Source organism: Centruroides sculpturatus, unplaced genomic scaffold (genome assembly GCF_000671375.1).
Source record: "Centruroides sculpturatus isolate CEXI.00-Female unplaced genomic scaffold, Cexi_2.0 scaffold226, whole genome shotgun sequence".
Lineage (NCBI taxonomy): Eukaryota > Metazoa > Arthropoda > Arachnida > Scorpiones > Buthidae > Centruroides > Centruroides sculpturatus.
Genome location: NW_019384525.1, coordinates 734,730 through 744,966, shown reverse-complemented (window position 1 = coordinate 744,966; position 10,237 = coordinate 734,730). Strand labels below are relative to the sequence as shown.

Here is a 10,237-nt window from a genome sequence, read left to right as displayed (position 1 = left end):
CAAAAAAATATACGTATTTTGGAAATGTTGAGTCGAATTAGTCTAGAATCGATTAATTTTATGAAAGAAAACCTTTCAAACAGCCGTAGTCCGTAAACTATGATTCCTACAAAATTGATTCATAAAGAACGGAACGTATCTACCGTCTTATAGGGGGATCTACTGTATTGATTTTTAACATTATTTGAATTAAATAAGACTACGTGCAAGTAAATATAAATAACTATAACTTACCAGAGAGACGAGTCTCGGATACAAATAGCAAATGGTTCCATAAAGATCGATGCCATTTGCATTCAACATTGCCAGACTTCGTTCGTCGGCTGTCAAATCGGGACCTAAATGAAAAGATTTAACATTTTAATATATGACCAAATTAATAATCATTTCCACTTCTTTGTAAATAAGTAAAAAACGCTAAAAGCTAGATAAATAGTTGTTAATGTATCCACATTACTTAATTCTAGTTTAACACTTATCAAATGCATACAAAAAATTTTTAAAATGTGGACAATAGAAATAACAAAAAATCCTCATAAAAATTATCTATAACTAGCAGATGGGCCCAGTGTTGCTCAGGCAAAAAGTTATGATAGCAAAGATTAAGATTATTATGTTATAGTCAATCTTACCCGTTTTCAAAGAATGCAAGAATTAGGCACCCCTGTTTCCAGACTAATTAGAGAATTTTTAGATGGGTTAAAAAATGTTCGATTTCCCACAAAAACAAAAAAACTGCATCTGCATCTGTAAATTTTTCCCGCCACTTTCTCTTAACACTTCCATTGTTGATAACCTCACCCCCCCCCCGCTGGTGGAATTTCGAAAAATTCCTTCTTAGTGTATATTCTTGTGACATACCCTATTAAAACGCAATCAAAATGCAGAAAACTGCATCTGCGTCTGTAAATCTTGCACATTGCTTTCTCTTAACACTTCCATTGTCGAAGCCTTAATCCTGTCCCTTTTCCCCCAGGGGAGGAATTTCGAAAAATCCCTTCTTAGTGTGCATTCTTGTGATGTACCCTAACTATGTACCAAATTTCAACTCCTAACCGTTTGGGCTCTGCACTGATTATTATTATTATCATCAACTTGTCTTGATTTTATATATATATAAATATAAATATATATATATATAGATAACCATCAACACTTAATTATGTAAATTATCATAATAAAAAAACTAAAGTTTATACACTAACATTATTATTGTGGAATTCAATGTAAAATTATAACTGTAACTATTTGTTCATGAATTCATGATAAAGCAATAATGTAGTAGGTCCAAATACTGTCCCCCAAGGGATTCCCCCTTACAGTGTTATTATTTGCTTAGATGTATATACAATATACATCAACTTAGATGTGTGAAAGAAATTTCTTGATAGTGTATAAATGACAAGGAGGAAAAAAAGGCAATTAAAACATGTCTATTTTATTGGGAAAAAGTCATTCCCAACACTATGCTCCCTTGGACAATATTAGGAACATAACTAATGTTTTCAGGTCAGAAAATAATTACTGTAGAAAACAGGAAAGTCACAAGAGATCAGGTTGGGGTTGTTTAGCAGTTGTGGTACATAATTGATTATTTTGGACTAGATATAATATTGTGACATTGTAGAAAATGAGCAGAATTCATGTGGACAATGTACTCTCTCAAAGTTGAGATATGATTATATTTTGTGTTGAGAGCATTAGCGAAATTGATTTTTTTCTTTGTAGCTAGAGAACTTTGAAGTAATAAAGGTTACTTCTTTTTTATCCCTTTCAAGTTAGTATCTAATTTTCTTTACTTTAGTTACATCACTAATGCATTAAAATTTAAGTGTTTTAAAAATTTTCAGAAGATTACTGACACAACACTGACATTTTATTGTATCTGAGTGGGAGTCTCACAGGGCATGTAACTCAAAATAACAACGTAACTCTGAAATTGCAAAATGTTCAGCAGGCAATACGAAAATTTGTTTCGGGCAATTGTGGCTGGGGCCACGCAGGCGAGGGTTTTGGGGAAGTTTGATCCCTTCAATTTGTTGATTGTGGCAGCTGTACCAATGCCAGTTTCTGTTATAAAATTTGCAGACACTTCGAGGCTGCCTTTTTTTATAACGGAGGCAGTCACAAAAGGCAAGTTTCTGTTGTCAAAGAACGTAGCCTAACGGAGACTCTGAAGGCCACTTCATGAGACTGTGCACTTTTACGGTAGGCTTCCCCATAGTATTTCATGAGTTTCTAAGACTGTTTTTCTTAGAAAAATCAGAATTTTATGGCCATTCCTCTCTTCCATTTTCTTCAAGGCAAAATGCAACTACATTTTGCCATACAAAGGCTATTATAATGCTACCATTTGACAATATTATATAGGAAGACTTACTCTTTTCAAAGAAGGCCTATAAAAGTCAGAGTAAAACATTTAATAAATTGAAACTGGTTTTATTTGTAAAAGTCTTTACTGATCAACCCTTGTATAAACATTAAATTTTTAAACAAAACATATAGAATAAATTCACCCATGTTGGGAAGTACAAGAGAAAGTTCAAATAATATAAAAAGGATTATAATGATCAACAAAAATAACATTTGAACTTGGTATGATATTCAAAAAGGAAAGGAAAGGAAAAAATGCTTGATTCAGGAAACCAAATTAAAGGTTTTTACTCAGCTGTGTTAGAACAAATACATTTGAAAGAGAGAATGTCTCTACACCCAAACTTTTTCAAATTTAAAAATTATAACCTAAATTATAATTATTTCATCAATTTTTAACTTATGTATAAAGTACCCCAAAATAAATTAAAACAGGAAAATAAACAAACCGAATTAAATATAACAGTGTAATGTTAAATACAGACTTGCAGCCACCCACAATATGTGGCCTTCGACAAACACACCCCACATATTGGTGCTTGTAGATAAAGCTGAAAAGGAATTTTTGAATAAAAAGTTACAATCATAAGAGTCTTAGTAGTAATAACATTCCTAGTTTGTCTTAAAACATAGCCCATTTCATCTAAAATGAATTGTCGGCAGTTTGCTTGTCAAACTATAATACAGCAGCCTTATTGGATGACGTGCCAAAAAGATGATTCACAAAATTGAACTTGATGGGTGCCGATCCACCTATTAAATCGGTTTGACTTAAGGAGGGATGACATTGAGATACACAAACTTTTGTTTGCCTTAGAGAACAAAAACACATTATATTATATAGTGTGTTTGGCAGGACTGACAATCCAGTTTGATTTAATAATTTCCCTCATATGAAATAATCAAACAATGAATGAAAATTTTTAGGTTTCTTGAGATTTCTTGCAGTGTTTGCACAAAGACCACAATAAAAACTACCAGACATGTAATATACCACAACGATTTTTCGCATCTAACAACACTGTGACTATTCTCTGCCGTTGGTAGTCTTGGCTTTCATTGGTTTCTTTCTCTTCCCCAAGATGATGATCTAGATTGACAAAGAGATTTGAAGCAATCGAGACAGAGTTGCAAATGGCATTAAACAGATAGACAAAGAAAGAATTCCACATATGGCAGAAACATCAGGATCATTGCGTAACTTCAAGGTATATTTTGAGGAGATAACGAGGATAAAACAAAAATAATCATCACAGTTTGAGAATATTTAGATAGATACAGATAAAAGTTATAAGATACTATAATTTGATAATTAAAATAGTAAGAAAAATATATTATACATACCACCACTAATTGCATCACTCTTCAAAAGACAATTTATATAAAGTGGCAATAATTTCAAGTTTTCTGGCAAAAGTATTTGACCGTAGGACAACTGAGACGTGCATGCCTTCTTGAATGCAGCCAGCATGCCGACCACAGAATGCCCGATACTTTCCTTAACCTGTTGTGGAGGTTCTTCTAACAAGAGTTTCAAAGCTACAAAATAATAAAACAGAATATAGACAACCTTAGTTTAAAAAAAAAACTCATTTACTATAACTCACAAAATACACTGTTAGCAAAAAAATATAAGCTTTGTACAGTATCTAAAATAAGAAAAACACACAAACTTTTATAGAAAAGACATATCTTTATTTTTAATTTTTACATATACATAATATCTTGTAAAAAATTTATTTATTACTGCTATTTCAAATCACGTAAAATATGAGTGTGTACTTTAATATAATTTTAAAGAAAATCTGTATAATGAATAAATAGTCAACCCTTGTCATTCACATCATCAGTATTTGTGACTTTGCTTATAAACAGAAAAATTACGATTGACTACAAGACCATTCATAAATTGCTTTCACAATATTCCCATTACAGACAGTTCTTGTAAAAAATGTACTGTTATTTCCAATTTTTACAATTTTTATAAAAGGTACAACTGCCATACACACATTACAGCAATCATGCTTTTCATCAAATTATGGCTGACAAAATTTATGTAAATAGAACATATACATGAATTAGTGGTCATCTTTTATATCATTACACAGAACTAATAGATAGTCATCAAGGGGCGGTAACACATAGGCAGATGTCAAGAACATATTCTCTGTAGTGGATAGTTATGGAACCGAACACGACGGTTACAGAAAATTTGCACAACGGCAAAGAGGAAGACAACAAACAAGAAAAATTGACAGAGTGGCCAACAACAGTTTGAGCTTTAGGAAATATATGGCATTACTGAATCATTTCCTGCAACTCCTTGCACAAACTGACCTTATTTCCAGGCTCAATCTCAACTTTAAGTGGAAAGTAGCCGGGGTACCATATGCCAAAGTGTCGGAGAATGCAAATAAAAGTCAGTTGAGTAACATTAACCAAAATGCCTTAAAATGTACAACTAATGTTTTTAATATAATTAAATATATGATTAAAATAAACTTTAGTTGCTATTATTTGCTTATCGAAACCATTTGAAAAGGATAAATATTCCCAAAACATCCACATACTTTAGCTCTAAGATGTCAGCTCAACCCACAGAAACCTAACTCGTTTTTTTATACAGTGGTACCTCAGGATACGGACGCCCCAGCATACGAAATTTTCAGGATACATGAAATTCGAACACATTTTTGCTCCACAATACGAACAAAAACTCACCATACAACGTTAAATTAGTTCACAGTGCCATTTTTTATTCACTTCTGTTCATCGGTCTCAGTCCGTGCATTTGCTTCATCGTGGAAGGATCTCACTCAATAAAGGAAATCTTGAGGTATTATCAGAAAGTGACTGATTTTATTGAAAAGAAACATCCCGAAAAGGTTCACATTGGCCGTATTGCTGCTCGGAGTAATGACATTTGCCTAAGTCATTTTAGAAACATTTTAAAAAGTAGGCAAAGCCAAACCTCTTTGGATAGATATTTTACCAAGCGACCTCTATCCAGTGAAAGTGCTGGTGGAAGTGAAGGAAAGAAAGCAAAAAGTAGTGAATAAAAAATTTTAAAAAATATATAAAACAGAAAAGTTAAAAATTAGTGTTAAGTTATTTTTACATTATGTTATGTAAGTTTTAGTATTATTTTCCTTCTCCCTCTCCTCCACCACCAGTTTAAACCTCCATCCTCAAAGGTAAAGTGCAAATAAAACTACATTTTTTAAATCAATTATTATTCTATTATGGTTATTTATACATTTACAACTACAAAATGCATTTTTCAGTGTTTTTCTTACTATAGTTATTTTTTTAATGTACTACTTAGCTTTAATTTGTGTGTGTTTTTCGTGTTGGAATGAATTATTTGGTACATGTAATCATATGGAGAAAAATGATTCATCTTACGACATTTTCATGATACGATCTCGGTTTCGGAACGGATTAATTTCGTATCCTGAGGTTCCACTGTATTTGATATTTTTAAGATTTCTAAGGAACCTGTTCATCGCAAATCCCAAGAGTTACCCAGACAAATTTTTTAGATTATATTCTTAAAAAATTAAGTATCTTGGATGTGTTTTTCACTTCTTTAGTTTCAATGGTAAAATTCAAAATTTAAAAATGTTCAAACATTTGAGAAGTTTCTCTGTGGTTTTAAGGGAAGTGACTTAATGAACAGAAAAGTCTTTAAAAAACAAAAAAAAAAAAAAAATATTATATTTAATTCTAACTTACAATAGTTGTATTATAATAATGCTTTTTAATACACTCACCTCTTTTAATAAAGAAATGAATAATTGCATCTCCAGAAGCACCCCGAAATAGATCCATCATCTGGGAGCAGGTGTTCAAACTTAAGTTGTGTAAGCGAATTCGACGCTGTCCGCTACAGCTCGTATAGAGGGTGGCGACCTGAAGATATGTTCCGGCCTCCTCCTGCAGTTTGTCATCGTATTTAATTTCTGCTGTGATACTTTTTTTATCATCCAGTGACGAAATTTCTAAATCCGTAGTATTTGCCATGTAGAAGTCACCATAAAAATTTGTGGCTCTAATACCTTAAAATAACAAACCTCAAATTATAATGAAATAAATAGTATAACTAATACACAATTTTTGCTTCATAATTTTAGCAATATTATGAAATTAGTAAAATTATGGTATATTTCAATTTTGGTAAGTGCAGCTTTTATGCAAAGTGACCAACTTGTTAATTTCTAATATCAAATTCAAAACTCTTATTGTAAAAACTATATAAATTAATAATTTGAATTTTATAGCATTGCAAAATCCACTATAATTCTTGACATATCAATAAGAAAATTTTTAATTAAAATTAAATAATAAAATTATTACTATTTCAATACTAAGCTAATGTTATAATTATGATATGGCATGTGTATGTTCAAAGACAAAAACTTCTGACAAACTTCACAGCATTAGAAAAAACTAAAAGTTAATTTCACTCTAAATTCAATTGTCATTGGTACATAAGACAATATCCATAAGATTTATAGTTACTGCCTTTATAACCAAAAATTCTACAAGGTAAATATGTTTGTGACACTTTAATGTTCTTTGAAGATGCAGATAAGAGTAACAGAGTTACAAAAACTAGGTAAAAATTTTGATCCTAAGAAAATGGAAAAACACAAATACTAAATAAAAATACAAACATAACATAAATCACCAAAGGTAAAAAATACACAGCAACAAAAGTATTACATAAAACTGCATAAAATACGAGGGGCGTCTGATATTAAAGGTACAGGCCAAAATTACACTAACATTTATAATTAAACAAAATGTTTAATACATTCCACAAAAACTACATTTGTTTATTTCTCAATATAATCACCACAAACATTGATGCATTTATCCCAGTGTGGGACTAGTTTAAACATCCCTTCACAGTACTGTTGCTTGTCAAGTTGCTCGAAGTAGTCCAGAACAGTATCTTCCAATTCCTCCTGATTTGCAAAACGTTTCCCCGCCAAAAATTTCTTTAAAGGGCCAAATAAATGAAAAATCCGACAGGGACTAAATCTGGACTATACTCCAGACGTCAAATCAAACAAAACTGGTTGGCAGAGTGGAATTGGGAAGTCCTGCATCATCCTCCACATACACCAAATTTAGCCCCTGTTGGTTTTCATTTATTTGGACCTTTAAAGAAATTTTTGGTGGGGAAATGCTTTGCGGATCACGAGGAATTGCAAGACACCATTTTGGATTACTTCAAGCAACTTGACGAGCAATAGTACTGTGAAGGGATGTTTAAACTAGTCCCACGCTGTGATAAATGTCTCAATATTTATGGCGATTATGTCAAGAAATAAACAAATAAAGTTTTTGTGGAATGTATTAAACATTTTCTTTAATTATAAATGTTAGTGTAATTTTGGCCTGTATCTTTAATATCGAATGCCCCTCGTATATAGAATGATAAGAACAAAATATATACAATTTTTACTTCTTTTTTATCAAAGTGTAAAATTAAACTTGTGCTTACATATACCAGAATATAAAACATTAAATGTTGCATACAGATAAGTTTAAAATATCTAAAATTGGTAAAAAGTGAGTCTTCTAACTGGCTAAGCCAATATATAGAGAAAAATGAACATTGTAATAAAAAGCTTAAGCGAGTTCTCTCAGAGGTAAAACAAGTTTTATTCAAGTATTTATTACATTGGAGTACTCTAATATTAAAGGTATAGGGCTATGAAGACCATTAAAATATTTATAGTATAAAAAGTGATCAAAATACTTATATATGATCAAAAAAATTTCAAAGACCAACATGAATACGCACTATCTCTTCAGGTGCATATTTTCTCTTTAATAAGTTAGTGAACTTATCAAGAAGAAAATAAACCTTATTTAAGTGGTGCACAACTTTATAAATTAGCATAGGAGAAGTGGATGCCCAAACTATGGGATCTCCGACTTTTTTCTGTGAAGGGCCACTGAGTTGTAACAGACAAGTCCAAGGCCAGATACAAAAATATAGTCAGATTTAAAAAATTTTTTCTGTGTAACAATAAACATAATTTAATATGTTCATTGTTACACAGAAAAAATTTTTTTACTGAGGTGAAACAAGTTTTACCTCAGTAGATAAAAGGATCCAGAAACCCAAACGGACAAGGATGAACTAAGAAGACATTGTAAGATCTACCATTCCAATTTTAAAGAAGAATTCTTTTAATCTTTATTGGTTTCTTGTGTTTTTAAGGAACGTTTTTAAGTGTAGGCAGTTGTGTAGCCTAAAAGGGAAGGTCCAGCTGTCTATGATTTGTTCTAGAACACTAAATAAAAATGATGATCATCTGAAATAATTTTTAGAGCAACTTTGTCTTTAATTTGTATAAAAATAATTTAATATGAAATTTGCAACTGCTTTTTCAAACATTTTAAAAATTGCAAATACGAGGCATGCTTTTTAATTAATAAGTAAGTACCATTTTGATATTAAAAAAGCACAAGTGTAATTCTTACATGAAAGCCTGTACCTTAATCTACTTTTCAACATAATTTCCTCCAATATGAAGGCACTTTTCATAGCATACAACCAGCTTCTGAATTCCATCCTCATAGAAACTTGGCACCTGATTTGCCAACCACTGTAGCACAGCCATTTTGATATCGTCATAGTGCTGACTGCTTAGATGCTTTTTCAACTGGAGGAACAAGTGGCAGTCACTAGGCACTAGATGAGAGCTATATGTAGGGTTGTTCCCAGCCATGTGATGTGATAAGGCCTCAGGTTCATTGAGCCATGTGTGAACGGGCATTGTCATGAAGCAACACAATCTTCTTACTGAGCTTGCAACGCCTTTTGTTTTAAATGACAAAATCGTAAAGCATCTGTTTTCTCAAACTTCTGCAACAATTTTCTGCACCAAGTCTTCAGTAATAACAGACGGTTGCCCACTACGCTCCTTGTCATGGACACTAGTATAGCCATCTTTAAATGCTCTAACCCATTTTCTTACATTCCATTGCTTATAACATTTTTTCTGTACACCTCACTAATCTGCCGATGAATGTCAGCAGCTTTCACATCTTTTGCATTAAGAAAATGAATCACCGTGCATACTTCATAATCGGCAGGATTTTCAATTGTCTGAGGCATTTTAACCTGTCCCGTGTTGTTCCCAATTATTTTTGTGTTGAGCTAATTTGACCCAACCTGTTGACCTTGAATATACTCATTTCTGCATCAGAATGTTTTTGATACTAGATGCAGCTATGCATCATAATTTTTATATTAAAAACAAAATTTGAAAGTTTTATATTTTTCAATATATTTATTTTGTTTGTGCAAAACAAAAAAATAATTTTTAATAATACAGTAGCCATGATTATTATGTAAAAAAATTTTTTGTTAGGCTTAACATCGACAAAAATTCAACATGGTGACCACATGCAATGGAGAAAACTTTCAAAATAGGATAGGTTAAACATACACAAACAAATGCTTCTGTAATTATGTCTGTGATTAGCCAACAGATGTAGGTACTCAGCAGGCATTCGTGGAACAGCGGGCAACGTGGAACAGCAATGAAGCAGTTCATGTTTTTAAAATGGTACTAACTTAAAAAAACACGCCTCAATTTTTGGTGCCCAATTTTAAAATCTCCTTTTGATATGGCTGGTAATGTTCAATATTTTGATTACACATATTTCATTTTTGCAAAGGTACAAAGAAGAAAAATATAAATTCTCTTCTGGTAGAGATTTGTGAAAAATTAACAAACTCCCTTCTTTAAATTGCTCTTTCAAAAAGTCATTTGTGAAATGTCTATTAATTCTAGTTGATTTTTCAAAAATTTATATGCCTTTAAACAAGCTTGAATGT

At 31.7% G+C, this 10,237-nt stretch overlaps 1 protein-coding gene across 1 annotated transcript in view; it reads right to left on the bottom strand.

Annotated features, from left to right (window-relative positions):
* Positions 1–10,237, bottom strand: part of LOC111622861 (protein transport protein Sec24C-like) — a 161,097-nt gene that overhangs the window by 46,748 nt on the left and 104,112 nt on the right. The window contains 3 exon segments of the mRNA XM_023365297.1: positions 235–338; positions 3,718–3,912; positions 6,147–6,431. Coding sequence (XP_023221065.1) covers positions 235–338; positions 3,718–3,912; positions 6,147–6,431 — 584 coding nt within the window.